This window comes from Suillus subaureus (assembly GCF_016647635.1).
Source record: "Suillus subaureus strain MN1 chromosome Unknown BJ212scaffold_2, whole genome shotgun sequence".
NCBI classification, from domain to species: Eukaryota; Fungi; Basidiomycota; class Agaricomycetes; order Boletales; family Suillaceae; genus Suillus; species Suillus subaureus.
Window position 1 is genome coordinate 1878929 of NW_024538558.1, and position 25399 is coordinate 1904327.

The 25399-nt window shown below is 47.9% G+C and overlaps 12 protein-coding genes across 12 annotated transcripts; 4 read left to right on the forward strand and 8 right to left on the reverse strand.

The window, feature by feature from the left end:
- Positions 1-465: 465 nt before the first annotated feature.
- On the reverse strand, positions 466-3281 carry BJ212DRAFT_324597 (FAD-linked oxidase-like protein). The gene is made up of 15 exons (XM_041342927.1): positions 2503-3281; positions 2383-2443; positions 2234-2325; positions 2165-2185; positions 2075-2111; positions 1973-2022; positions 1792-1915; positions 1618-1737; positions 1541-1567; positions 1287-1492; positions 1179-1237; positions 1025-1122; positions 871-975; positions 688-818; positions 466-629 (listed from the first exon to the last, which is right to left on the reverse strand). The coding sequence occupies exons 1-15, from the start codon at positions 3157-3159 to the stop codon at positions 591-593; spliced, it is 1827 nt and encodes a 608-aa protein (XP_041199373.1). The 5' UTR covers positions 3160-3281; the 3' UTR covers positions 466-590.
- Positions 3282-4246: 965 nt separating this feature from the next.
- On the reverse strand, positions 4247-5023 carry BJ212DRAFT_324677 (uncharacterized protein). The gene is made up of 3 exons (XM_041342928.1): positions 4856-5023; positions 4546-4793; positions 4247-4489 (listed from the first exon to the last, which is right to left on the reverse strand). The coding sequence occupies exons 1-3, from the start codon at positions 4938-4940 to the stop codon at positions 4451-4453; spliced, it is 372 nt and encodes a 123-aa protein (XP_041199374.1). The 5' UTR covers positions 4941-5023; the 3' UTR covers positions 4247-4450.
- A 71-nt stretch (positions 5024-5094) lies between these two features.
- Positions 5095-5883, forward strand: BJ212DRAFT_1260035 (uncharacterized protein; the record flags this gene model as incomplete). Its single annotated transcript, XM_041330081.1, has 3 exons — positions 5095-5276; positions 5340-5426; positions 5490-5883. 3 exons carry the CDS (start codon positions 5095-5097, stop codon positions 5881-5883), a joined length of 663 nt encoding a protein of 220 aa, XP_041199375.1.
- Positions 5884-6575: 692 nt separating this feature from the next.
- On the reverse strand, positions 6576-7668 carry BJ212DRAFT_1259510 (maintenance of mitochondrial morphology protein 1; the record flags this gene model as incomplete). The annotated part of the gene is given in 5 exon segments (XM_041330033.1): positions 6576-6851; positions 6905-7042; positions 7092-7219; positions 7237-7357; positions 7411-7668. 5 exon segments carry the CDS (start codon positions 7666-7668, stop codon positions 6576-6578), a joined length of 921 nt encoding a protein of 306 aa, XP_041199376.1.
- Positions 7669-7843: 175 nt separating this feature from the next.
- Positions 7844-9341, forward strand: BJ212DRAFT_1295384 (tubulin-tyrosine ligase family-domain-containing protein; the record flags this gene model as incomplete). The annotated part of the gene is made up of 5 exons (XM_041332316.1): positions 7844-8410; positions 8462-8554; positions 8607-8656; positions 8689-8974; positions 9027-9341. The coding sequence occupies 5 exons, from the start codon at positions 7844-7846 to the stop codon at positions 9339-9341; spliced, it is 1311 nt and encodes a 436-aa protein (XP_041199377.1).
- On the reverse strand, positions 9113-11100 carry BJ212DRAFT_1318155 (uncharacterized protein). Its single transcript, XM_041334295.1, has 10 exons — positions 10973-11100; positions 10719-10919; positions 10597-10665; positions 10455-10541; positions 10330-10406; positions 10163-10277; positions 10095-10111; positions 9773-10043; positions 9391-9723; positions 9113-9327 (listed from the first exon to the last, which is right to left on the reverse strand). Exons 1-9 carry the CDS (start codon positions 11069-11071, stop codon positions 9412-9414), a joined length of 1248 nt encoding a protein of 415 aa, XP_041199378.1. The 5' UTR covers positions 11072-11100; the 3' UTR covers positions 9113-9327; positions 9391-9411.
- Positions 11101-11117: 17 nt separating this feature from the next.
- Positions 11118-12746, forward strand: BJ212DRAFT_1318169 (Pkinase-domain-containing protein). The gene is made up of 6 exons (XM_041334296.1): positions 11118-11723; positions 11775-12059; positions 12110-12273; positions 12311-12467; positions 12521-12586; positions 12640-12746. Exons 1-6 carry the CDS (start codon positions 11182-11184, stop codon positions 12719-12721), a joined length of 1296 nt encoding a protein of 431 aa, XP_041199379.1. The 5' UTR covers positions 11118-11181; the 3' UTR covers positions 12722-12746.
- On the reverse strand, positions 12747-14581 carry BJ212DRAFT_1318173 (uncharacterized protein). Its single transcript, XM_041334297.1, has 7 exons — positions 14505-14581; positions 14362-14457; positions 14033-14305; positions 13751-13968; positions 13576-13696; positions 13038-13525; positions 12747-12986 (listed from the first exon to the last, which is right to left on the reverse strand). The coding sequence occupies exons 1-7, from the start codon at positions 14517-14519 to the stop codon at positions 12788-12790; spliced, it is 1410 nt and encodes a 469-aa protein (XP_041199380.1). The 5' UTR covers positions 14520-14581; the 3' UTR covers positions 12747-12787.
- A 151-nt stretch (positions 14582-14732) lies between these two features.
- BJ212DRAFT_1318174 (uncharacterized protein) lies at positions 14733-16631 on the reverse strand. Its single transcript, XM_041334298.1, has 3 exons — positions 16408-16631; positions 15411-16284; positions 14733-15355 (listed from the first exon to the last, which is right to left on the reverse strand). Exons 2-3 carry the CDS (start codon positions 16278-16280, stop codon positions 15029-15031), a joined length of 1197 nt encoding a protein of 398 aa, XP_041199381.1. The 5' UTR covers positions 16281-16284; positions 16408-16631; the 3' UTR covers positions 14733-15028.
- A 226-nt stretch (positions 16632-16857) lies between these two features.
- Positions 16858-21660, reverse strand: BJ212DRAFT_1318177 (uncharacterized protein). The gene is made up of 7 exons (XM_041334299.1): positions 19843-21660; positions 19598-19794; positions 19405-19541; positions 19170-19352; positions 19040-19118; positions 18599-18993; positions 16858-18550 (listed from the first exon to the last, which is right to left on the reverse strand). Exons 1-7 carry the CDS (start codon positions 21363-21365, stop codon positions 17138-17140), a joined length of 3927 nt encoding a protein of 1308 aa, XP_041199382.1. The 5' UTR covers positions 21366-21660; the 3' UTR covers positions 16858-17137.
- Positions 21644-23984, reverse strand: BJ212DRAFT_1318178 (Pescadillo N-terminus-domain-containing protein). The gene is made up of 5 exons (XM_041334300.1): positions 23743-23984; positions 23449-23692; positions 23140-23401; positions 21907-23088; positions 21644-21856 (listed from the first exon to the last, which is right to left on the reverse strand). Exons 1-5 carry the CDS (start codon positions 23861-23863, stop codon positions 21788-21790), a joined length of 1878 nt encoding a protein of 625 aa, XP_041199383.1. The 5' UTR covers positions 23864-23984; the 3' UTR covers positions 21644-21787.
- A 15-nt stretch (positions 23985-23999) lies between these two features.
- BJ212DRAFT_1475468 (uncharacterized protein) lies at positions 24000-24589 on the forward strand (the record flags this gene model as incomplete). Its single annotated transcript, XM_041339235.1, has 6 exons — positions 24000-24004; positions 24054-24246; positions 24298-24318; positions 24368-24444; positions 24501-24520; positions 24570-24589. The coding sequence occupies 6 exons, from the start codon at positions 24000-24002 to the stop codon at positions 24587-24589; spliced, it is 336 nt and encodes a 111-aa protein (XP_041199384.1).
- Positions 24590-25399: the final 810 nt, after the last annotated feature.

A 25399-nucleotide genomic window follows, 5' to 3' on the forward strand; every position in this document is an offset into this window, starting at 1 on the left:
GAGGATGACTTGAAAGCTGAAGGTGGAAGAATTAAAAGTGGTAGACTGAGCCATATCGTTCTGGTGTGTATAGTTCAATTGCGTGCGATGTCGATGCCGAGGCGGAACAAAAAATCATTTACTTTCGATGACTGCGACAAGACTGGGCACTGGACAGAGATGTTAACAGGAAATGCTAGAACACCCCATGACAGACATCATGCAGGGGCGGCCCACCGAGGCATGTGTAACGGAACAAAGGGGCTCAGCAAGAACTGGATGACAGACATGAGGTCAACTTGATTGGTTCTGCAAGAGTATTGCTGCTTCGCTGAATCTAAGGTTTCTGTTTTGGTGCCCATGTCGTCTTTAGATTAAACCTGGCTCACTTGGAAGAGCTTGTGATCACTCCCAATAAGGTGGGCGAAGGAAGAGTGCCAACGTGGGATCACGCTCGCTTCCCATCTGGTAGGTGCATGCCGCTTCTCAGGTGTACGAAAGTTTCAGTCATCGTGAATATGGAATGTATAATTCAAGAAGCTCTAAGAAGTAAGCTGTCCTCGGACTCGGAGGCCCGGAGGGTCCGTAAATTTACGCCACTAGCGATCAAATCATTTATGTGTCTTGTCCTCGTTATTTTCTGGGTACAACTGCAACGCAATTAGTGTCGCCCTGCTTCAAAGAGCCTTCGGAAATTGAATGACGCACCTTTCCAGGATTGAACAAGTTCAGAGGATCGATGGCGTTTTTGACGGTTTTCATCAGTTCCACGGTATCCTCCCCCAGTTCTTCCACAAGGTACTCTGTTTTGCCTACCCCCACACCGTGTTCGCCCGTGCCTAGAGAGAGAAGTCTTAAAAACAACACGCCTGAGGCACATGGAACACTTACATGTCCCATCCATCTGGATGGCGCGATGGACCAATCTGTGAACCGCTGCTCCGACGCTCCGTAGTTCTTCTTCGTCTTTGAATAGAATGAGTGCGTGGAAGTTACCTGCATAACTTATTGATACACAACGAAACAATAATTTTGATGCCCTTACCGTCACCAACGTGCCCAACAATAGTCGATTTCAAACCAGCCTTGGCAAGATCCTCTTTGGTTTCATAGACTAGCTGCGGAAGTCGAGAAACCGGTACGCTATAAAGTAACCCACGTCATACATATCATTGAAAATAAAGAACGGGAAGGCTAACCAAACATCAGTTGTCCAAACCTTTGAACCAGGGTGTGTCGCTAATGTCGAGAAAAAAGCCTAGGATTAAACAGTTAATATCATGCTAAAGTAATCGCGGTTGACGTACATATTTTCGATTTTCCCACATCTCACCTGCCTCCTCCTCTGTTGCTGCGAATTCAAATCGAGTGCTGCCATGACGTTGTACAATTTCTTGCACGACATTGGAGGTGTCACGGATAGATTCAGGGGATCCTTGGATCTTGAAGAAGAGAGTATCCTGCACCGGATAAGGAGCATCAACCACCCCAGCAGTGTTAATGGCCGCCATCACTGAAGGCGTTTGAGGTAACACCCAAGACATGAAACTAGTCTACTCACTGTGATCATCCAACAGCTCCACACATTCTAAAAGTGAATGTTTCAGCAAATGAAACAAGATCTAACTTGCCACTGACGTATATTGGGACCGTATGGAGTATTAAGGATCTGCTGAACAGCGCTGACCGCTTTTTCGACGTCAGGGAACTGCGCCATAGCAACCTTGGTAGGTACTCTAGGAGCCAATCGCAATGTAGCTGAAATAGTATTAGAATTAGAATGTCATCCCGAATACTGAATGCCAGATTTACCCTCCGTGACTATTCCAAGCGTTCCTTCAGCACCGATGAAAAGTTTCGTGATATCGAAGCCAGCGGAAGACTTGCGCGCCCGCCGGCGAGTCTTGATCACTTTCCCAGATGGAAGGACAACCGTCTAGTACCGACTTGGGTGATCCCAAAACATTCTTCAAAAGACTTGGATTGGACTCACAATATTAAGAAACCATTCTGCTTTAGCAGTTCCATATCTGACTGCATTGGCTGTATTGGGGTTAACATGTGCGGGACTATAACAACAGAAGAAGGCACCAACTTCCTGAACACCCTGTACCAATCATGCCACCGATGGTCTGTAGCCAGTCAAGATTCGAATGTGAAATTTTTGGGATGCAGAATGACTTACAGCTCCAGGACCTGGATCAAGCTGTTCAAATTCAAGGTGAATTCATGGGCCACGGTGAAGTATACGCACAGGGAAGAATAGAGGAATATCCCTGTCTTTTAGTGTATTGTTTATGTCTTCCCATTTTGCTCCAGGTTGACACCGCAGATCACCATCAGCCTCTACAGACAGTCCCGTGAGCATCGGTGCTGGAACGAAGCAGAAACATCGTGTCATACCATTGATTTCCAAAATCATATTCATTGCAGACAGGTCAAGGCATATGCTACCTGAAGGAAACTGATCGTTATGAACATCAGCATCACCCAAGTAATGAAATATGACTGCTCAAAGCTTACACCGGTGAAATGACCCTCTATACTCGTAGCGCCGCCTAACGCAATGATGGGAACCCTGTACTTGCGAGAGATATTGACGACTTTCACCACGTCGTCTGTAGTGTGTGCCATGACTACAACCGAGTGAGGACAACTCGGGTGATACGAATGGTCAGAGGAGCCATGCACTCGGAGGGAATCTGGACTGGTCTGAACGCGATTCTTTCCAGGGAGAGCATCGCGTAGTTCTTCAATTGCTTTTCGAACGTTTTCGGGAGACCCGTAGGTGGGCGTTGAGGATGAAGAGCTCCCGAATATGTCGGTTGTGCCTCCTGTGCCACTGGCACTTGATAGCTCGTCTGGGCCACTTCTCTGGAGGTACGCAGACGAGAGCTCTCCGAACTCACTAGATGTAACATGGGTGGCGGTAGCACCAGCCTCCAGTCTCGCTGGTATCAACCTGTGTTCGCGGTACTGGAAGACATGATAACTTGTCCCAATCGCCAGCAAGGAACCCAGCACAAATTTTCCAATACGAACATGATCCTGCGTGGTACGCCCGGAAGACGGTGAGTAATGGTAACTTGCTTTGCAGCTGCGGATGATTGCGTTGCAGCTTGGGCGCAATGAAAGATGGCAACCCCTTGCAGCGAGCACTCTCGTAGAAAGAGGGAACATGGTGTGCCAGGTGAAAGGTAGACTACCGTGTAGCTAGACAAACGTAACGCGTTTTATATAAAACAACCCCATCAGATCGAGGATATGCATCCCGGGGTTAGTCTATGTTATGACGTAACACTAGAAGCTTCTTACAGCCACCGAACAATACAATAGTGGTACTCAAAATAAATTTTGAAACTCTTGAAAACTCGCTAAACTGCGTTCAACTCCCTTCAACTCCCCGCTTAAAGTTTGAAAGAACTCGCGCAAGTCCGAGAGAAATGTGCTCGGCACACGTCGGCATGTAGTCGGACTTTAAAACGACACTTGTGATTTTTCAAAGCGTGCTATGTACATAGGGGAAAGTGGTAGAGTAGCGGTCCAACATAATTGTATTTCAAATGAAAGCATGAATAAAATTGTAAAAAAAACAAGGCCCGCGGGAATGAAATCAGCTGTAGGTAGGGAGCGCGGGAGGGACCAAATAAGTGCCGAGTGGAGGAGGGGGGGATGCTGAGCAGCGGGGGGGGGGATGAAAAGCGTCGGGAGGAAGATCTGCGTGCCTCTGCGGAGACGCAAGATCAAGTGAAGGGCGGACTCCTTCTGGATGTTGTAGTCACTGAGAGTACGGCCATCTTCGAGCTGCTTTCCAGTGAAGGTGAGACGCTGCTGGTCAGTTGGGATGCCCTCCTTGTCCTGGATCTTCGCCTTCATGTTGTTGATGGTGTCCGATGACTCCATCTCCAACGTGAGGGTGTCTCCATGGAAACAGATAAGGAGGCGGAAGGTGGACAGGCCGTTTGCCGGTAAGGGCGAGGCGCCGCTGATCAGGTGGATGGCAGATGGTCCATCGCCCTCGCGCGTGGATGAGCGTTGGCTCTAAGTCGTGCAGACCGGCGAGCACGTTGGTGAACAACAGGCATGTTTTTCGAACTCCGATGTGCGATGCCGGCCTGACTTTCAATTGCAGCACATGCTCATGCTGTGTTTTGTTGAAGTAGCCGAGCTTTAGGCGAGTTTTCAAGGAGTTTCAAGATTTATTCTGAGTACCACTAATGGTTCAATCAGGATGACCAGTAGTTACGCGTTGAATAATCTCACGATGAAAGCTTCAGAAGAAAAGTGCTTTGAAAACATCCGCAACAATCATTTTCTGAGCAGTACGTATACAGGATCGCCAAGAACGACATTGGTCAAATGACGATATGAGCCTGTGATTGATAGCAAAAGTCCACCGAATGACGCGTAGGCCGTGCTACGGAGTGAATAATATGAGCAAGAGGCAGTCAACAGAAAACATGCAAGTAACTTATACAATGTCGGAAGATCCGGTATCAAACTTATACACCTGCAGGACCATCGAGTAAAGTCAAACTTGAGGATGATAGAAAGACGGAGTCACACCTTCCCATACATAACATAGTCATAATCTTCTTCCAAACCTCTCCTTCCTTTACCATCTGGTCTCCATGCGTCTCTATCTTTGTCTTCGCCATCTTCGCCATCTGCTGTGGGTGCACCACCATCTCGTGATAGCGACGAAGCAAGGGCCATCGCAAAACTGCCACCATTCACTAAAGGGAAGAGCTCGATGTTATAGTCAAGCGTCAAGTCCATGTCATAGTTTTTTGAATGAGCGTATAACCGAGATACTGGTTGTACACAGCACATGTCAGTCACAAGTAAAAAGTGATGCGCATGAACAAGCCCGAACCTCGATCAAATTTTTTGCCATCCTTGTCGATGGCATCAGTCGTAAACATGTCGTCAAAAACAATGCTGGATGAGGTTGAGGCCATGGGTGATAGAAGAGATCGATTTGCGCGTGGAGTCTTGGACCAGTATCGAATCCAGGGAGTCGTGACGCGTTCGCGCGCAAGTCACGTGAAGGAGCGTTTCTTGCGCACTGTTGAATAGCATATCCGCAACTCCTGTTTGGCTGTCCTTGCTGGCATGTTCGTCGTGCGCAGTAGCAATAGCCTACATTTTTTCCGTTCAGCAACTCGCATAGCGTTGCAAGTCAGACGTTCATCGACATTTACTGTCCGGAATCCATCCGAGCATGCACCGCGAGAGGTGCCAACGCCTTTGGTTTTGTGTTCAGCATCACATTGGGATTTAGGAACACGAAATAAGTGAGCATTCTGTTCTGCTACCGTTGTTCAACTTGAACATTGCACGAAAATTGTCGACGATAGCATCCCCCAGTCGTTTGCTTCGATGCTCGCGGAGAAAGGTCACACTTGCATTGAAGTCGATTTCGGACCACCTGGTGAGAGCGAAAAGTGCTCCAGCTCACAGAATCTCGTGGATCACTTGAGTGAAGGTATGTTTTTTTTTCGTTCGAGGAGTGCATATTACATCTTGTCGGCTTCAGAGCTGAAAGTCAACTTGCACCTTTCCGGCAGTGCCTTTCCACCGGTAATATTCGCGCGTGGCTTTGCGTCTCTCATCGCACAGACATATGTCTCCTCCCATCCAGCACAGGGACTGTTTCTGATTTCCCCTCCACTATCCAACGCGTCACTGTTTCCTAGCGTTCTTCCCACCCCGCTAGGGGAGTTTGACTACGAACTCGAGTTCCCCGTCGCAGTCATGGCCCGTCCAACAGAAATGGATCAGCTAAGGAAGTATAGTCGGTTGGGTCAGAATGAGTTGGTCGACTTGATTGAACGTGACAACTTAGAAGGTCACGATGCTTTCATGAGAATAGAGCAGTGGTTAGACGAACTGGGGATCTAACATCCTTTATTAGAAGGAACTATTGTCTTCCATCTTCTAAAGGTCTGGCTAGGGGAGGTTAGGATGCATCATATGATTTTGTTCTTCTTCTCACAGTGGTTGTTGCATTTACTCTTGACGTGCTTTTAAACACAACCTGTGGAGGTGTCGAATCTCTGTATCAGTGAGAGTACCGACATGAAAATGTCAGACCATGGAAAACGAACCTGTAAAGTGAACGGTCTTACCACCACTCAAAAAGACGGTTCGCAGAATCAATATCGACTGGACAAGAATGGACAAGTTATGCTGACCAGGGGTGAACGAATGTCGGACGAGATCGCTGGCCCTATACTTTGACCCTTGATAACTTGACCTTGCATGGTGTTCTTGTTCATCAGACCAGCAGACGAATGTGGCAGCCACTGGTGGTACGATACCAAATCATTGCTAGGTCTGTCGACCAAACGTTGATCCGTCCGTACGGCACTGTGTCCTGAACCGCGTGTTTTCGTATTCTACTCACTGCGTAGACTTCACTCAGCGAGCCTTGGAATCGACCGAGCTTAGTACAGCTTTCAGTCTATGTCAGTGATTATTACTTGAGTGAATGGGTTGTTGGTATAAGTACAATGGACGGCGAGATGTCACGCACGAACGAGTGAAATGATTACACGGTTGTAGAGTAGCATTTATAAATGTTCCCTCTGCCATCAGCCCTGCTCATTGGAAGCAGCCTGTTCTTTTTCCACATCATGTTGAGCGGTGGCCAAGCTTCCCATACCAGGAAGAACAAATTTCCACGTTCCTCGGAGGGCTAGCACTTTCCTGACCTGATATTCAATCAACTCATGAAGTTTTGGCACGTCCCTGAGCATCGCTCGACTGCCCATGAGCGACGTTGTCTTAAGGTTAAGAGTAAAGTCTTGTGGCAACGATATGGTCAAAACGGGGGCTGCTGATGCAGGAGATGGCGGAACCAAGGTGACCTATAGAACATGACTTCCTGTGTTCCAAAAAGCAAAAATTGGCAATCACTCACTTTTGACTCGAAGAGAGACAAAGATATCGTGAGTGAGACAGGTAGCCGAGCAAACGAGGACATGGGGTAGTTGAACAAATAGGACGTAGATAGTGAGACGGAAATGGTGTCTGTATATGACATGTCGAATTCGATTGTCTGTCTACCTGGTAAAATGGTTCTGTGCAAGGATGGCGTGAAAACTAACCATCGGAGCGGTATCCCCATCGCTGTCATTCACGACCCGTGCGTTGGACAACTTGGGCGCAGACATTCCTAGGTCCACGGAATGTATCGTGATATGGTCCTGTTGTAGTCGTGAGTTATGAACAAAGACTATGCAGGCGGAATACTTGCTAGAAACCCGCGTGGACGCAACTCATTCGCGTGGTCCTCGATTTTCCTGCGGGCAACCTCGATTCCCTCATATCCTGTGAGGTTGTTTTGAAGCTTAGCTCTGTACACCTCCACGACCTAATATCGTATGAGACTTGATTGGAACCCGTCCGCAAGCTCTGACAACAAACCTGCCTTGCAAGTATATTGAACCAATGCGCCGACTCCTTTTCTGGAGCACCGTTTATGTCGTCTTCCTCCACGTCTTGGTGCCACGAAGGGTTTGATTTTGACAGAGGATGGAATGTGATGGTTTCTGTCTCACTTTCGGGAGGAATGAAAAACAAGTATTTGAGAACAAGCGCCAGGAGAACCAAGATTGAGAGTTGACCTAGCACGAGGCCCTGTGTAAAAGTCGGCGTGAGGGAGAAGATATAGTTGTTTCCCATATCGGATGGGCGTTGAAGGCAAGCTCGTTGGCTTCAAGGAAGGCGCTGGTAATTGGCATATGTATGCTTGTTTCGATTTGGCAGGAGGTCGTCTTGTTAGCCGGTTTCAACATGGACAAGCGGTATCATAAAGGAAAGATCTCCGTCAAAACTTAACTCTATCAATCATATGCATATGGCTACTGCCTTTGTCTCCTGGCCATCAGCGCCGTTGACCGAATCGCTCGTCAAGAGGGCTTTGTCAAATCTGTCTGTCTCAGTCGTCGCATCACTTCTTGGCACCCATGAATACTCAAAGCTGCTTCAGTGGTCCACCTACGACGCTATCAACCATGACCTGACACACTGTAATCCTGACAATGTCCTGTCGTCCTCTTATACCATCAGAAAGGCTCTCATTCGTAAACACTACTTAGCACGATGCATTCATTCGTACTTGACAAAACATCTCGACTCCGTCCTCAAGGACGCGGTGCCCAGGACATGGGATCTCGAGATCTCTTACGCAGATGAGCTGGATGAAATGTGGAGCGACCAACTTTGGGACCTTGGCAATGAAATCGATGGCTCCTCTCAATGGTGGATTTTGAAGCCTGGCATGGCAGATCGGGGAATGGGCATCAGGTTGTTCAACAGCAAGGACTCGCTGTATCAGATCTTCGAAGAGTTTGAAGACGAAGACGAAGATCAGATCGATGACACCTCTGTAATAATGTCACAACTTCGTCATTTTGTCATTCAGGTAACAAGGACTCTTTTTTGCGATATAATGCTGAACGTTATTCGATCGCAGGAATACATACCTAGTCCGTTGCTCTTGGACCCCAACGAAAGGTCTCCTTCCGTCTCTGTGTTAAACCCACCTGAAAACTTGCAAGGATATAAAGTCAATCCACTCTATCTTCTCCTCGTCAGCTTTTGATGATGCTAACGTCCAGTTCCATCTACGGGCGTACTTTGTTGCATCAGGAGCGTTGCAACTATTCATGTATGACCGTGTTCTTGCTCTGTTCGCTGCAGTTGCGTATGCCAGCCCGCGACGAAAAGAGGGGCTGTTAACGATGCGGCCGCTCCCGGAAACATTGACTTGACACCTCATCTTACGAACACCTCGCTGCAAATTGATCGAGGCGAGGAAGGCGTCCATCTACTTGATGAACTCTCAGGATGTCATATTCTATCCGGAGATAATACGGATCGTGGAGCGTTATTTACCCCCACGGATATCGAGAACATAAAAGTTCAAATGGGCTCCGTTCTCGCAGAAACGTTCAAGGCCGCGTTAGAAATGCCTATACACTTCCAGGTAACGTGTTTTGTTACTGATCCTCTGCCTTGGTGTTAAGTCTTGATGCCAGCCGCTTCCAAATGCATTCGAATTGTATGGAGTTGACTTCTTGGTGTCTCATGACCCAACTGGACTCGATTCATTAGGCAACTCACGAATCTTTCAAGTTAAACTTCTGGAAATCAATTCAGAACCCGCTATCGAATTAACAGGACGAAGGCTACATAGAATTCTCGAAGACTTGTTTGTTGCGATCGAGCAGGTTGCAGTACTACCCTTCTTTAGACAGGAAGTTGGATGCGTACCAGGCATGGAAGTGCCTGTGGTACCAAAGCACTTGCGGATGTGTCTTGATACAAAGGTTCGAGGATCTGGAGGTTGGTGAAGGATTAGAAATTTGTTACGCATGTATTCCCATCCTAAAATATACTTGCCTATCCAATGTGTTATATATATCATGACGCTGAGCTCTCCTCCTTTATGCCGGATGTTGAAGGTTTTTTTTTGACTGTGATCATGTCTTTCATCAGTCTCAAATCTCTTTTCCGCTTGTTATTTGTAAAAGTAACATCCTTCACGTTTTTGGGAAGATCCTTGCGCCTTTCGAAGAGCTGTTTGGCGAATTCTTGGTCGTAGGCAACACGTCGAATACCAAACATTTCAATTTGAAGAACTCCGTCCCAGTACATCCTCTCCACCATTCGCATCTGCGAAGGGGGAATAAGGTCTCGGAATAAGACAGTGTCCCTAGCCATCGCTTCGATCCTCTTTGAGTGTGTTTAGTCACGATTGATTTTTGAATCGATAGTGACCTACTGGAGAGCTCAGCTTCTTGGTGTGCTCCGCTGAAAGGAGGAACGATTCGCCTGTTCGTTCATAGGTACCAAGATACTTCCAGCCGTGACCGTCGTGATAACATAAATCTTTCTTTTGACCAAGCTCAATATCCGGACGGACCCGAGACCACGCGCCGCCGTTCTTTTGGGGATTGTATTGATGTGTTGGTCTTACGATAAGACCTACGGCGATTCCTGCGCGGGCGAACATCACAACATCCCTCTCAAGACGGAGGGTGCCGTCACAGCGACTGTGACTTGTAGGTTAGCATGCCGCAGATCTTGTGAGTGAATGGACCAACCAATGAGTTCGAGCTGTCTGTCGAGAAACGTCAGTAATATTAACCTAAAAGCAAAGACTACCACGAACCCTAGGAATGCCCATAGAGAAGATGGGAGAGTATATAGGGATTTCATTGGAATTCGGTTGGTCACCGACATTCGGATACTCTGTGTTCCGAAAGAATGAAGGTGGGTCGGATTTGCTGCATGTCAGTTCGCTACGAGGGTTCGTCACAAAAGATAAGGTCTGCTTACAGTACTTTTCCTTCTGATGCCCGCTGCTCTCGTTCTTCTATACAGAGTTCAAGTTGGCCACGCAGTTCGTCGATGACCTGTGAAGACGTTTCAGGCATTATCCAATATCATACATTTGCGAATACCTCTTGGCACTCTCGTTTGCTCGCTTTAAGCTTCCGGTATTTTTCACGAACGCTAGTCAGTTCTGCAAGTTGTTCATCTGCCTTTTCCTAGTTGGGTCAAAGTTAGGAAAGTACTGTGATGTAGTATCTGGTCCCAATATACCTTGTCCAATGTTGCCGTGTTTTTCTCCTTAATCGCGTCAGCTAGTTCTTTTTGAATTGCGTCCATCGACTGTTGATCACGATAAGATAAGAAGACTGCACATCCAGCCACGAGTTAAATACCACAGAGTATTGCGCTACAATATTAGAGTGATCGCCCTCCATCTTGAGTGGAACGTTCGTTGTTTGATCCTGGAGACGTAAAAGTTCCTCTCGAAGGCCAGCGTTCTCAACCGTTAGTGTAAGTATTTCTGCCCGTAGGGCTTCCTCGCGCTGAAATTGGGGACCAATTGAATTGACATCGCTTGTAGGAGTCCCGGTTCTCTGAAAGGTCTTGCGTATCAGCTATCTCCAGAGAATGACTCGTGCTACTTTACCTGCTCAGCTTCACGGAGTTGGCTGCGGACAACCTTTAGTTCCTGCCCCAGAAGCTTGACCATTTCAGCTGCGAGCTCTGGGTCCATGACATTATCCATACTGACGACTTGTTGACGACAGGAGTGAAAGCGATGAAGCGCGCACAACAGATTGACGTATCACGTGACACTCTTTGTTCTCTCCCATACCTGAGTTATACGCAGCGTAGATGGCCAAATACAATCATCCACCTAGTCTGCACCTAGTGCAAAGCATGGCAATGGCATCAGAATCAACTTCTTCGACATCAACACCACGCAAAAGATCGAAATGGGACGAGGAAGATCCAGATGACATGGCAATTCGCCAACAACAGCAGCCATCGAAACGCTCCGTAAGGACTAGGTCTCGCGGCGTGCGCCCACCTAGTCCCGTGCGTTCAGAGTCGCATTTCGCTACCACTAGTCGTCCTTCCCGTCCATTGCATAGTATCTATGTCCCTCCTCGAACTCACCATCCATCAATCCAACCATCTCGTTCAGTTTACTGTTATGAAAGACTTAATCAGATCGAAGAAGGGTCTTACGGCGTTGTCTTCAGGGCAAGGGATAAGGAAACAGGCGATATCGTCGCACTGAAGAAATTGAAACTTGACGAGGAGAAACACGGGTTTCCTATTACTGCCCTACGTGAAATCAACGCTCTCATGTCATGCCACCATGATAATGTGGTACGAATCAGAGAAGTTGTGGTCGGAGATACTTTAACTCAGTGAGTAAAGCGTCTCAGTAATGTCACAACATCACCACGCCCACATACCAGAGTGTTCGTAGTGATGGACTTTATCGAGCATGATCTAAAAACTCTTCTGACACTCATGCCCTCGCCCTTTCTGCAATCCGAAATCAAGACACTCATGCTTCAACTGCTGTCCGCGGTCGCACACTGCCATTCCAACTGGATACTCCATCGCGACCTAAAGACCAGCAACCTGCTCATGAATAACCGCGGGACGATCAAAGTTGCTGATTTTGGCCTTGCGAGACGGTATGGAGACCCTGTGGGTGTCGGTGGTCTGACCCAGCTTGTTGTGACACTGTGGTATCGGTATGTCAATTGTTCTCAACATCATGATAGCAGATGACGCATCCCTCAAGGGCTCCTGAGATCCTGATGGGAGCTACGACATATTCGACTGCTATCGACATGTGGTCTGTGGGGTGCATTTTCGCTGAACTCCTCTTGAAGGAACCACTGTTTCAAGCGAAAAACGAAATAGAACTTCTTTCCATGATCTTCAAGCTTCTTGGACCTCCCACTAGTTCATCTTGGCCTAACTACTTCCACTCTTCCGTTAGCAAAAACCATCACTCTTCCCTCACCTCAACCACATCAATTTCGCCAGCGGTTTCATCATATGACAACCGCTGGAATCGACCTGCTTGTGTCACTACTCACCTACGATCCCGAACAACGTATCAGTGCTGAAGAGGCTGTACACCATCCATATTTCAGGTCAAACGCCTCTTATCCTCTGTATATGTGCAAGCTAACACAAGTGAATGAAGTGAATCCCCACTCCCAAAACATCCAGATCTATTTAGCTCATTTCCATCCGCTGCTGCAGGCGAGAGGTACGTATGTGGGACTGCGGATGCTGGCGCTATGCTCAACACAAACATTATAGACGCCGAAAACCTTTCGACAGTCCATCAGCACCCGTGCGGGCAGCAGACTATAAGCTTCTTACTGAAGTCGATCTTCCGTAGAAGAAATTGCAATATATTGCGTACAATATTAAAATGTATCTCTCGTAAAGTTAAATACTATGGGTGTTATGACTCTCCGATATTCGACAATATTTGTCGCATCTTCTGGAAACGAGTCTTCGTACGTTCCATCTCCCCACACTGGTCATAAAACTCTTTAACCTCTTCTAGTGTAAACCTGTACTCCGTAGCTATTTCTTGTAACGTCCGGTCGATGAGATGGACGCCAGGGTCCAACAAACTCCCTTGAATAGAATCTGTATCACTGGAAAAATCCATGAGCCCATGATATTTAATAACGGCCATGACTACGCACTTGGACTTCATTCTCTTACGAGGATGTTGTGCTTCACTTTCTTCACTGGCGGGTCGTTTCCCCCACTTTGGAGGAGGTTCATTGCCGACGCGAACTGCCCACTCTTCGCTGTCTTCACCATCCTCTAGTTCTTCCTCTGCGGGGGTGCTTCGAACGAAAGCTCTTGATGTAGATGGTCCTGAATCAACCGGCGACGCGTCGAACACAATCACGGGTACTTCGGCACCATTGCCGTTAATGCCACCAATTATCATTTCCTCTTTATGCAAATTCTGTTCCGCAGGTTTGGCGCGTTTCCTCCTGGGGCGTTTGTTTTTCTCTTCATCTTGTCGCACGTAACCATACTGCCCTTGTTCCCCAGGAATTGGCTTCTTCTGGTCAACGATTTGAGCGATCATGGTGTCTAACCGCACGGCATTCTTCTTGTAACGCTCGCGCCAAGACTGCCATGTATGACGTGAAACCCATGCATATTCTGGGTCCGCAATCTGAGCCTCGTAAGCATGGACATACTGAGGTAGCAATAGAAAGGGTTCACCATTTCGCACAGTTGTTGATAGAGCCTATTTCCGGTTCTTCCGCCTGTCTGCTTGTATGGTATCTTCGCCGCGATCCATTCACACAAACGCTGTTCGTCGTCTTCAGTAAATGGCGTTCTCCTAGGGGAACGCGTTGGTTTATGACCTGCATGCAAGAGGGAGTGAGATACATACTCTTCCCCAGGACGTCGGCCGCCAGGGTTCTTGTAGATGAGAGGGGTGTATACCAGAGAACCCTTCTCAACACATTTCTTTACCCACAAGTACGACTCAACATGTTTATCTGGAATGCCTTGGTATGTCTTAACGAGATGTTGAAAGACTTCTGTGTTCGGGTCCGCAAGGATGATCTTAGCAGACTGCGGAGATGAAGTAGGATCGCCACCAGAATGCTGAAAGAAAGTCGGTGAGCTTGAAATAGACCAATGAATATATCATTTGCGGGATACCGCTCACCATGATTCTCTGACTTAAAGTTGTGCGTGCATTGATATTAGCAATGCTAGGATGGATGTGCATCTTAACGGGTAAGCCGTTTTCCACAAAGATCTGCTTCAACTGCATGCCCGCAATCTTGCAGGCTTCCACATATGTATACGGCACGAAATGGCGTTGTGGTCTATCCTGCGCCATCCAGCACAGGCGGAGACGCTCTTCCTCCGCAGTACCAGGCTGGACCAGTACGTAACCTTGTCTTGGAACCTTTGCTTCGACGCGACCACCTAATGACTGAAAGCAAATAAGATCAGACTACTTATGCTAGATGCTGGGATGCCACAACTCACAGCGACGACTTCGCACAGCTCAGCCTGAATTTCCTGAGCGATATCTTTCTGAATGAAGAATTTGATGGCGAGACCATTAGCGTCCTGGAATATGGGCTGAAATGCAGAGTCAGAGGAGTATGAACATGGTATTATTTGCCTACCATAACGATGTGCATTGACTGGCTGACACTAGAGAGTAGTGGCGTTAAGAAAACCCTCAATTGAGGTTAGGGTTAGTGGGGCCAACTGAGTTTAAAAGGCAGTCCGTGACCTTGTGTCACTGTGGCAGACACATCCGACTCCGACCCACAGTGGGAGGACAATGGGTGGAGGCAAGGTGGAGGACTTGCTCCTGGCCGCCATCCACCACGCTCAACCGAGTCTCTGAAGGCCGCATGAAATTATTATATAAGTCATCCCACAATCCAAGGAATAATGCGTGATTGCAGGCGAATATTGTAAACTAGAAAGCGCAAACTATTGGCAATTTTAAGGGCTCCACGTCAAGGGTTGTTGTCACGTAGAAGCTTTCATCTCCCTCAGCTGCTTCGCAACATCGTCAGAATTAACGCTCTGCACCGCATCCTTCCCGACTTTCATCCTCCAGAAGCGAGTCCTTTTGCTGATTTGCACTTCGACTTCGAGCTCAGAGTATGGGGGGGTCTGTGCTAAGGAGGGACGGATGTCAACCTGCTACGCCGGTTGGGTATAGTGACCCATTTATCAGAGATATTGGCTCGGGGTTGATGTCGACGCCAAGAAACCTGTCTAGTTTTTCTTTTCTTTGCTCCATATTCGAGATATTGTCAAGGGCCAACTCGGCCGTGACCGGGTTCCCGTGAAATTGCGATCTTTTAGATTTTGAGGTAAGCAACAATGTAGGAGGTGGAGGATGTGAGGGATTCCGAGGACCATAGGTAGCCTTTGGAGTTGACATCAGCGAATGATCAACATCATCAGGCCCGTATAGAGAGGCCGCGATACAGGGTTGAGAATGTTTAAGGAAATCTGCCTACACAGAGATTGAGCTTATTTTTCTGGAAAATAAAATAAAGCGAGCTACAAACCTCTGTCCGTGGATGGTGCAAAGCATACTGGAGCTTCCCATCTACGACATTGACGGCATGCTCGCAGTGGGTTTGTAGTTGCAAAAGGCCTTCTGTACCACACAGTGACCTACTCCTCCTTAGCTTGCACGAACTCGGAAGTACTGGTGCTGATTGAGAGTCTGCTGTGGCGTCCAAAATCCGCCGTCTCTGGTGGTCCTTCCTTGGATTTACTAAAAGGCTTCCTGCCAGACTCCTGTACTCGGCTATATCTGTCGGAAGAGTGGATAGAACCAACTCCGGCGGAATCTCCTCGCCCAAGTGACGAGTCAGCTTAGCCAACCTGGCTATTTGCAGCTGCCTTATTTTCTGATAATGTGCAGCTGGATCATCGCTTTCCTCGTCCGTTTCATCTCCAACAGAGATTGCGGATGTGGGCCTCTTTAGTGCTATGTCTGTAACGCACATCGAAGGCGGTCGAGACAGTGCACCAGTGAAGAGGGTGGCATGCTGCGAGGAGGATGTCTGAGCGGAAGCTGACATTGATGATAAACGTCGCGAGGGATGTCGAACCAATCGTTTCCTGCGACTGGTAACAATGCCATCGCATTGAGCAGGGATCACTGGAATAAATTCCCTGGACTTGTTGGTATTCGTACCCAACCGAGGGATAGAAAATACGCGGCTCAGCTTGGCAGCGGCAGGCCAAGGGCCATCACGAATTATCTGTGATTCGGCCTGTTGCGGAATGGTGTTGAGTTGAGAGGGGGGGAGTGGTTTGGCAGCTGCAGCAGGTCTGCGGCGCGTGCCATCCTGTGATATACTGCACTGAAGCCCGACAGGGCGTCGAGTAGTGCTAGATGAAACATGTTCTCCTGGCTGGACAGGCATGATACTATACACGAGCAAGTCAAAGTCCGCCGATAATACAATTTGAATTGTAGAATAAGAACAGCGGGAAGGTCACTTCAACATCAATGAGGCAGCGAGCGAATAATGAGAGAGAGACCGTACTTACCTGTGAACACTGCGCGAGGACAAGCCTAAGAGGGGAGACTATCCAAATTTCAAGCTGGCGCTGTTAAATGACCTTGGGTCGCAAGAACTTATCGACAGCTACGTGAGTAGATGCACGTGAAGTTGGTTGACCCTTGGGTCGTTTCCATGAGTGACCCTGATTAATATTGACCTTGGCATGTACACAGCTGGTATCGTCATGTCTACTCTGGATCAAAAAAAAATACACCGAGCTATGGAAGTATTTTAAGCCTCCATACATTGTGTCATATCAGGCACAATGAATAGCCACGATTCAATATTCAACACCCGGTACCGCGGTAAAACGAATAGCTGAAATTAATTCCTGGAGTCCCGGGCCGAACAGATTACGGTCATACGCGCTCTTTGAAAAAGACACCCGGTACGTGGCCGCACATGTTGTGGCGTTCATGACTGTCTCTTGGCGATACCATTGGCAGTGGGCATGCATTATATTAGTAAGGCCAGGGACTGGCACCCCCTGTGGCGACGCCAGTCAGCAAGCCTTGGTCTAGTACGGCTATGTCATCGGTCGCCCAGCGGCGAGAAGTTAACATCATAATGGTAACCGCCTATAAAATTTTAAAACGTGGTCGTTCATGGAGGCCAGCCTGTGCTGCAGCTCAAAACAATGTAATATGCGGCACAATAGCGATATAACGTAATAGTAGGCAAGTATGTAGATTGTCCAAAGTTCAATGAGAAAGAAACTATCCAAAAGAAGAATCCTCCCGAGTCACCGTGGATATCAGGTCATTACAACCATTCCGTTGAGTCTTGCCAAACATCGTTGACAGTCGGATGTCTGGGGGCAATTTAACTAGCGAAACACGTTTCGCTGCTCGGGTCTTGTTCCACTCCTCAGCTTGCTCTTCAGGCGACTCTTGCGCTGTGTAAAACTTCTCGTGAACAGAATGGGGAGTGCCGTCTTGCGCGGATAACTCTAGAGAACTCGGAATAGAATGAGCCGTCCGAGACTCCGAGAGACTGGTCTCGGCCTCTAGGAACGGGTACCCTGAGCCCTCCCCTTCAGTCAGAGGGGAATCTGTGATCCTCGGTGTCTCTAAGACATTCGACACAGAGAACGCGTAGTTTGTCGGCCAGTCCGGACCGAAATCTAGAGCAGACCGGAAAGAATCGTCGATGGAGGACTCCACAGAAATGGGTATGACTTTGGAAGATGATTGCGGCAACGACGCGTCCAGTGATTCATCATCGGGCGATGACATCGGCTCAGGTATACACTGTCCTCGACTCTGTAAAGTGTCCATGGCAGCGTTCAAAGCAACTGTAGCTGCCTGTTTGAACACTTGCTCTTCTGCTGCCACATCGTTTAGCAGGACGTTACGGTGACAAATGAGCCTAGCAATCTCCAGACGCAACTGGGAGATCTGCTTTGCTACATTTTGTACTGCATCTTGAAGCCGATCTCGCGTTGACCGTTGGAAGGGTGTCAAAATTGCTATGTTGCGAGCGAAATGCATCTTCGTTTCGAGAAGTGGTTGTGCTACACAAATCCGATCTTCGAGATCGCTGATGGTAGATTGGAGGAGAATGGTGCGATTGCTTTGGGGAAAGGCATTACCGTCAGCCGTCAGGGAAGAGCGGTGCCCAAGGAAAGGAACAACAGCATCAGATACGTCATTCGAGGACAATGACTGATCACCCAGACTGAGCCGGGCAGCAGCCAATTGCGCTTTCACTTTGTCGAAAGTAGCTTTGAATTGGGATGCCCCCTCGATCTCACGCACGGCGGGAGGTTCATGAGTGATATCGTGCTGAGCTTCGAAGTCCTCTGGGTTTGATCGCTCGACAGCATCTTCTGTACTTTCGTCGGTTGACTTAGTAGCACGAATAAGTGAGCTTTGAGAACCCCATAATCGAATTTTGGGCTGGGGTTGCTGCACTACTCGTAAGTCTTGGAGATGTGATTGCGCAGCAGCAACCCCAGTTAGCGTCACCTCCCTGCCTGTCATGCCAGGGGGACGCATTCGTATCCCAGCAGACTTGAAAGCACTGGCATAGTTGATGCGCGAAACCCATTGATTGATCTCCAGTTCATTTGAAGCCTGGAACAAGATCTGGCGTCCATCAGCGAGGGCCAGGCGAAAGGTGTTTGAATGCTGCAGAAACGTTAGCATCGCATAGAAGAGTAATGAAAAAGAAAAGACCTTTTGATATGACCGATCGAACACAGCGAGTGCGTCCTTCACCGACAAAACTTCATCGGGTTTGCAATGTATTGTCGATTCCCTGGAATAATCCGAGGATGACAGAAAAGCAGCAGCCCATGATGGATCGCGAAAAAGAAGGACTTGCGAAGTCGTCAAAGCAACACCAAACGACTTCCACTTGCGGTTCGAGGGTTTTTTACCGCCTTCCAAGATCTCGTCTTTGCGGTTCAAAACAGAGACTTTCGACAGCTTAAGTCGCCAAGTCTCTTTCTGAGGTGGTAAAAAACCGGGAAGTGAGTTTGCCCCCATAAGTGATGATGGATTGGAGACGCTGAGGCCAAACAACCCAGAAGGCAGGCGATTGTGTTCAAAGCAAGTAATCTCTATCGTATCTCCCCTGGTCAAAGGCAGACCAAAGTTCGTCATTATTCCAGGAACCACTTGTTCCCTTCCAACAGTATGGGTTGTCTAAGGGTATGTGCTGTTCGACATTCACGCGGAGCGAATCAAGTAAGTGCTTCAAAACAAAGCGTCATTGACAGTGCATTGAGGAAGCGAGACTACTTACATTGGTAATCAGATAATATGGATCGATCTTTGGTCTGCTCAGTAGAGTACCTCCTACTGGTGTCATTGGAACACCAGCGGAAGTAGGAGGTCGCGAAAGACTGCCATCAATTGATGGCCGAGGGGGGTCCATAGGGTCCTCGATAAATATGAAAGGAGCGAAGACAATATTATCATAGAAGCACTAGGGGAATACATCAGTTCTGAGGGGTTGGAATAGTCAGTTTACAACACACATCTAGCACTTCGGGTATAACTCCTGAGATAGCCGTATTTTTCTGATAGTCAACTTTTGTCATCTTGCGCTTATTGGATTTGTTGAATGCATCTGTGTGAAGCATGATGAGACTGAAGGCGAGAATGTATGGGATATCTAAAAGTCTGATGAGTACAGGTCCATTGCCTACACATCAGTGACATTGTGCTTACCATCGGACATAAATATATCTGGGTTGCACTCAACGTACCGCTTTGCAAAGGCTTCAATCACCCTATCGATTTGTTGTGTTTCCCGGGGAAGACCAATGTGCATTAAAAGCCGACGCAGAGCAACATCCAGAGGATCCCCAGTAAAAGAGAACTTTCCGACGTAAAGTTTGAGAGTAGCTACATACTTGACTTCCGCACTGAGAATCAACTTAGAGTGGTGAAAAGTGAAAAGTGAAGTGATGTACCTTGATCCCAACAACCCTGCGATATCAGCTTTACCAACAAGGGAGGAAAGTCTCTGCAAGAAAGCCTCGGGTAACTCGTGCTGTTGAGGTCTCAGCTCCTCAGATGGTACCGATAAAAGTAATGGGGGACGTGATCGAGAAATTGGTGAGGCGGTTATAGAACTGCCAGGAACTGTCCCAGATTTTGCCGAGGCAGTAGATGATGCAAAAAAATTAATCGAAAGCCGATGCAGGAGAGGGGGATTCGTAGCGGAACGTGGTCGATTATTTGCATGATTGACGGAGGTAGACGAGGTGAGACTTGAGAGTGCGTTTCCAAAGTGTGGGGTTTGTGTGGAAGGACTGGACGTTGTTTGTGGTGACAGAGTAAAAAATGAACGAGTGCGTGAACGGACCGAATCGGCAGTCATGGGGCGGCGCAGTATGGGTCGGGGTGGATGATGGGAAGGAGATGCTGGATTGGTAGTCGTTGGATGATGCTGGGACGAATCAAATGCTGGTAGAATCTTGGGTAATGCAGGTGCTTCAGAGTTGGAGGAGGACGGACGTCTGGAGAACTTCTCTGAGTGACTTCGTGTCAATCTCGAAGCGAATCGTTGCGGTGGCTGCTGAGAAGATGCAAGAGTGTCCGAATGGAAGTCTATATGAAATGGTGATGTCGGCTGCAATGCTGGAAGGGACAGAGAATCAGACGGAACTGAAAGCAGCTGCCGCGAAGATTTGGTCGACATCTGACGAACAGGTGACGCTTTGTTGTGTTCACCAGTTGGCGGTGGTTCCGCATCTTTTCGTCTGGAACTAGATAGTCTTCGGCCAAAGGAAAACCCACGAACTCTATCTGCACTGTCGAGAGGCTGAGTTGACCGGTCCGCCTGTTTATGTGAAAGGAACGATTGGGTGCTTCTTGTGTGTCGTAGCGGGAGGGTCAAGTCACGTTGGTCGATGCCCGTAGGTGAAGTAGTGACAAAAGACACTGTATTCACTCCGCGGGGAACAGCATTATGATATACATCGAAATATAACATTGGCTGTGTATCTGTGGGTTCAGCGGATGTTGGAGGTGTGTTTGCCCTTGGCAAGGTAGGTGAGGGGGCGAATCTGTTCATGGATGTGGGCGAGAACGTGGCTAAGGACGTTTCCGCAGAGTCGAGATTGTCGGCTACTCTTTGAATTGGAGGGGTGGGCGGGAGCTCCTTGTCCAGCATAAGTTTTGAGGGTTTTCTCCGAATGACGCCGAGTTCATCAGAGGGCATACCAGCTAGACTTCGGCGAGCAGACACGGAGGTAGGTAGCATCTTTCGTGTCCAGTGAGGAAGTGAAAAGAAATGAAGGGGACCATGACTGTTGTCACTAGTACTCTGAGGTTGGTGGCCGGCGGATTGATTGGGTGCAGAGTTGTCACGGTCGGGGAAGACGCGAGCAGTACTTCCATTGGCATGGGGCGGCGGGTTCAGAGTAGTATCAGGATGGCAACTACCCGTCGCTGGGGAATTCCTGCTTCCCGTACCCAGAAAGCCAACCATGCTAGAATTTCCTGGCTTCTCTGGCCAGCTGTAAGCGGTCAAACTTCTACAAGTGGCTGTGATGAGGTCTAGCGACCGGCGATGATAAGTACGAACAGCGATGCCAGTTTAGTGAAAAGAAGTTGACTTGAAAATCGTGGGCATGAGCGACAGTCGCGCTTTCCAGCACGAACGTGATTTCTAAGAGCTAATCAGCTCACAGCCTCACACCAACGAACTTTCAAGATCGTAATCGTCTTCTTCGGCCCACCAGCCATTTCAAACGACATGAGCTAATACTAATACTTTTCGTGGGATTCAGTGTATATATATTCGCACCACAGCAAAGCAACACAACGGCGGTAACAGTGAAGACGAGCATACATAGTTCGAACACCATGTGATGGGGACTGAAGCTGAAGTACTGAAGACTACAATAAATCTCATAATGCCCTGGCCTTCCGTCGTCTGTCCTTTTGAATCTTCGTCCTCTTTTCTTCGAGTTTGGCGTGCTGTGGAAGAGATTAAAACACAAACTCCATTGGATAACTCTAGGACGGACCTCAGTAGCTCGTTTTTTCTCCCCGTATTTCATTCTTTCGTACAGCTGGCGCTTGCGTTTGCTCATCAGGATCTTGTTCATGTCTTCCTCACCACTGCCATCGACAGCGGCGTCTCCCTTGTGCTTCTGCTTCTGCTGTTGCTGTTTCTTTTGTACCTCCTTCTCGAAAGTGCCATAGTCGACGCCTGCTGCTTCGGCCGCAAGCTCCACCGCACGCAAGGCCTCTGGGTCATCTGCAGCAGCCACCGCCAAGGCAGCCATTGAAGTTATGTCTCCCTCTAATTCCGGTCTCATCTCCACGTCTTCTATGTCCTGGCTGTCCTCACTGAGCTCAGCGTCGTCGACTTCGACCAACGAATTCTCGACGTTCACCAGGCCAATGGTTGGGTCATATGCTCCATCTCGTTCACCGAATGGTGATAGGTGGGGTGGAAGTGTCTTTCCCTGGGCATAAAGATCCTCGAGCAGGATTTTTCCAGCGTTGATGCAATCAACCACCCACTGAGGTTGTACATACTTCCTTCGTCTTCGACGTTCTCGTTCCTGGGCTGTATCACCCTTGGCAGTGGGCCTGTCAATAATGACGTGGGTGATTGCCTCATCATCCTCCGTAAATGGCGAGCCACCTCCTGATGAGACCGGCCAGCCTATACGACCGCCAAAAGACCGGATAAGGAACTCGAAAATTGATCGTGATGATTCGCGTGATAGCCAAAAAGTATATGGGGCAAATATGTTTGTCGATGATGGTTTTGGTAAGGATGAGAGTGAGAGAAGTGTAGGGAGCGACGACGGTACATCAAGATCAGATTTTGAAGCTTGCGGTACAAATTCCTCCTCAGCGGCATCGGGAAAGGAATTGGTGTGATCAGCGCGATCAATATCTACATCAGTAAAAGGCACCGAGGATGATTCTGCAGTGATGTTCTTGATTGTCTGCCGGACTTCCTTGCTGGATACCTTAGGAGCATCGTTCTTCGGTGCTCCAGTAATCGGGGTAGGGTTTGTTGTTCGGAGATTGAACGCTCCAACACCAGCTCCAGATTCGTCCTTGCCAGAATCCAAGGGTGGCGGATATACGAGTCCAGCATCTGTATATAACTTGAAAAACACAAACCCAAGTAACGTCTGGTACAGTTCGAGGAAGGTAAGCATAACACGGACATCCACATCGGATGGTATCTGAATGCAATGTATGAGCAACATAGACACAGATTCGATAAGATAGCTCACATTCTGAGGGAATTGATATGGCACGAGCCAGGTTACGTTCTGATCCATCACTTCTGCTTGGTAGTATACACCCTTGATAGACAAGAAAACATTTCGCAGTGACCGCGTGTGCATGACATATAATTGCCATTCTGCAGTCAAACGAGCACAGTTTTCGATGAGAGCGGACGAAACACGAGGATTCGAAGGGAGAGATGCAAAAAGGTGGATCATGCAAAGCGCATCGTCGATATCTCGTACTGCATCGATAAATGATGGGTACCTAAACTCGATCAGCCAATGCCTTTCAAGATGCCCTGCGTTGTATACCTCTCTTTGATAATATGATCCAATCGGTATACAGGTTTATTATCCTCCAAGTTCTTCGCAGTTGACCACTCTCCTCGTCCAAGTGCTCGAGAGATTTTTTTCGCAAAGGCTTTGTGCTCCCTCAGCTTATTGAGAACTGGCTCATGAGCGAGGTAAGCAATATCTTTCGCATAGTAAAATGATGTCGGTGCTGTTGATCCCTTGTTCGCCCTTTTCTTATGTCTGGGCTCACGAGGGAAGATTCCTATACAACTTTCAGTGGATTTGAATTGCGAAATAACTAAAGCGACTCGCCTTTGAGGATACATAGTCGGCGAAAGTCAGCCAGAGAGCACTGAAGTTTTTTCACAGCAGATGACCGTGTAACATAGGCCTTCGCTGCACCAGCCCTTCCTTTTTGTTTCAAGCGACCCATGGCAGACGATATTTTTGAGCAATTTTTTGCAAAAGCTTGACAAGAGCTCGCGATGATATACTTTCAGATTTCAGACAACTGAGTATTTTCGATCGTTTGTTTGGCCCTCACAAATAAACGCTCCTTACAAGCAATCATGAGGTAGGTGACAAGGCTGAAGGCATCTAGATGTTGGCTAATAACTTTGCAGTCAATACGTGCATGTACCAAAATCAGAACTCGACGAGGCTCAGCTGCGCCAGCTAGAGGAGCACGAAATCAGCCAGGGGCCCCTTTCAGTTCTGCAACAGGCAGTCCGCAACCATGCCCAAGTCCTCATTTCTTTGCGAAATAACAAAAAGCTTCTCGCTCGTGTAAAGGCCTTTGATCGCCACAGTAACATGGTGCGTCATGCTTTATTATTGCCTGCAAGCTCTAAAGTTGACGTGCTGCAGGTACTTGAAAACGTCAAAGAGGTCTGTTCTAGTTCATCACTAGCAGAGGTCGTACTGAACTACGATGCAGATGTGGACCGAAGTCCCAAAGGGTAAGAACAAGAAGCCAGTCAACAAGGATCGGTTTATCAGCAAAATGTTCTTGCGGTGAGTGATATATTCATATGTACTATCGCGGCAGGGTGATGATTGTGATCGGTCAGCGGAGACTCGGTAATTCTTAGTAAGTGGAGACACCCTGAAATATTTCTCACCTTTTTAACGTCCTTTAGTTCTGCGCAACCAAGCTTAGATCGACACCGAACAGTCTTCAAGGGCCGAAGGCACTCTGCGGCCCAACTCATCCCTTGTGCGGTTCCACTCCATGTATAGAATTTTTTGCTCCGACGCTGCACTACATCATCCTAAAAATCACTAAAAATCCGATACTTGTAAAGGAGATACGAATCTATGATGGCCAAAATTTCCAAAGATAATTTGATGAGGTTGAGGAGCCACAAAAGTTTTGCTGAAAGTTTTGATATCCCAGAGAATGATAGTACTCTAGCTTACCTGCGTTCGAAGCGCGTCTGGATTCTGAAAAGTACGTCGTGATATTGATCCTGACATGGTATATTAACACATTATATGTGAACTATACTGCCCTCAATCGTCATAGTACTAATTCGGTCTGTCTTTTCTCAAGCTTGGGTTGCTCTCGGCTGGTGCATATTTCGTACAAGTTATCCGCACTTAGATGAGCCAGTAGGTAGACATGTCACTGGACTGCATGAGCAGTTTGAATAACCTCCAGAAAGGATCGCCAAATGCAAATGCTTGCGCCTTTCTTAGCCTGCCTAAAGAAATCCTAGTTTCTCATACACCTGCAGTCGTGATACCCTCCAAGAATATGTATCTAGGCATGATTGAGTTCGAATGGATCGTACAAGACGCAGATTACCCAGATCATGCAAGTAGTCATAGAGTATGACGGATGTCAAAACATAGGACGGTACGAGCTCGCCGTCACGCGTTGACATGAAGAAGACGCTCGACACTGGAAAGGGTGGCTAAACAGAACCCGACATATATTCTGAGACTTCTGAAAGATCTCGCCCAGGCC

Bases quoted from the DNA above. Each gene is read 5' to 3' on its own strand.
- BJ212DRAFT_1318178 (XM_041334300.1), bottom strand. From the start codon at position 23,863: ATGGGTCGCTTGAAACAAAAAGGAAGGGCTGGTGCAGCGAAGGCCTAT. The intron at 23,402-23,448 runs GTATACAACGCA...GATCGAGTTTAG, and splicing joins GATCATATTATCAAAGAGAG to GTACCCATCATTTATCGATG. The intron at 23,089-23,139 runs GTGAGCTATCTT...CATTGCATTCAG, and splicing joins CATATCAATTCCCTCAGAAT to ATACCATCCGATGTGGATGT.
- BJ212DRAFT_1318177 (XM_041334299.1), bottom strand. From the start codon at position 21,365: ATGGTTGGCTTTCTGGGTACGGGAAGCAGGAATTCCCCAGCGACGGGT. The intron at 19,353-19,404 runs GTGTGTTGTAAA...GTATTCCCCTAG, and splicing joins TTATACCCGAAGTGCTAGAT to TGCTTCTATGATAATATTGT. The intron at 18,994-19,039 runs GTTCCTGGAATA...TGACCAGGGGAG, and splicing joins CTGTTGGAAGGGAACAAGTG to ATACGATAGAGATTACTTGC.
- BJ212DRAFT_1318173 (XM_041334297.1), bottom strand. The intron at 13,969-14,032 runs GTGAGCGGTATC...ACTTTCTTTCAG, and splicing joins CTTTAAGTCAGAGAATCATG to CATTCTGGTGGCGATCCTAC. The intron at 13,697-13,750 runs GTATGTATCTCA...GCGTTCCCCTAG, and splicing joins GGCCGACGTCCTGGGGAAGA to GAGAACGCCATTTACTGAAG.
- BJ212DRAFT_324677 (XM_041342928.1), bottom strand. From the start codon at position 4,940: ATGGCCTCAACCTCATCCAGCATTGTTTTTGACGACATGTTTACGACT. The intron at 4,794-4,855 runs GTTCGGGCTTGT...GTGTACAACCAG, and splicing joins TGGCAAAAAATTTGATCGAG to TATCTCGGTTATACGCTCAT. The intron at 4,490-4,545 runs GTGTGACTCCGT...ATGGTCCTGCAG, and splicing joins ACTATGTTATGTATGGGAAG to GTGTATAAGTTTGATACCGG.
- BJ212DRAFT_1318169 (XM_041334296.1), top strand. From the start codon at position 11,182: ATGGCCAAATACAATCATCCACCTAGTCTGCACCTAGTGCAAAGCATG. The intron at 12,060-12,109 runs GTATGTCAATTG...GCATCCCTCAAG, and splicing joins GTTGTGACACTGTGGTATCG to GGCTCCTGAGATCCTGATGG. The intron at 12,274-12,310 runs GTTCATCTTGGC...CTCTTCCGTTAG, and splicing joins GCTTCTTGGACCTCCCACTA to CAAAAACCATCACTCTTCCC.
- BJ212DRAFT_324597 (XM_041342927.1), bottom strand. From the start codon at position 3,159: ATGTTCCCTCTTTCTACGAGAGTGCTCGCTGCAAGGGGTTGCCATCTT. The intron at 2,023-2,074 runs GTTGGTGCCTTC...ACCCCAATACAG, and splicing joins TGGTACAGGGTGTTCAGGAA to CCAATGCAGTCAGATATGGA. The intron at 976-1,024 runs GTAAGGGCATCA...TAAGTTATGCAG, and splicing joins TGTTGGGCACGTTGGTGACG to GTAACTTCCACGCACTCATT.
- BJ212DRAFT_1318155 (XM_041334295.1), bottom strand. From the start codon at position 11,071: ATGGATAATGTCATGGACCCAGAGCTCGCAGCTGAAATGGTCAAGCTT. The intron at 10,920-10,972 runs GTAAAGTAGCAC...AAGACCTTTCAG, and splicing joins AACTCCGTGAAGCTGAGCAG to AGAACCGGGACTCCTACAAG. The intron at 10,278-10,329 runs GTAAGCAGACCT...ACTGACATGCAG, and splicing joins GCATCAGAAGGAAAAGTACT to CAAATCCGACCCACCTTCAT.
- BJ212DRAFT_1318174 (XM_041334298.1), bottom strand. From the start codon at position 16,280: ATGCCTGTCCAGCCAGGAGAACATGTTTCATCTAGCACTACTCGACGC. The intron at 15,356-15,410 runs GTTTGTAGCTCG...ATCTCTGTGTAG, and splicing joins TGCACCATCCACGGACAGAG to GCAGATTTCCTTAAACATTC.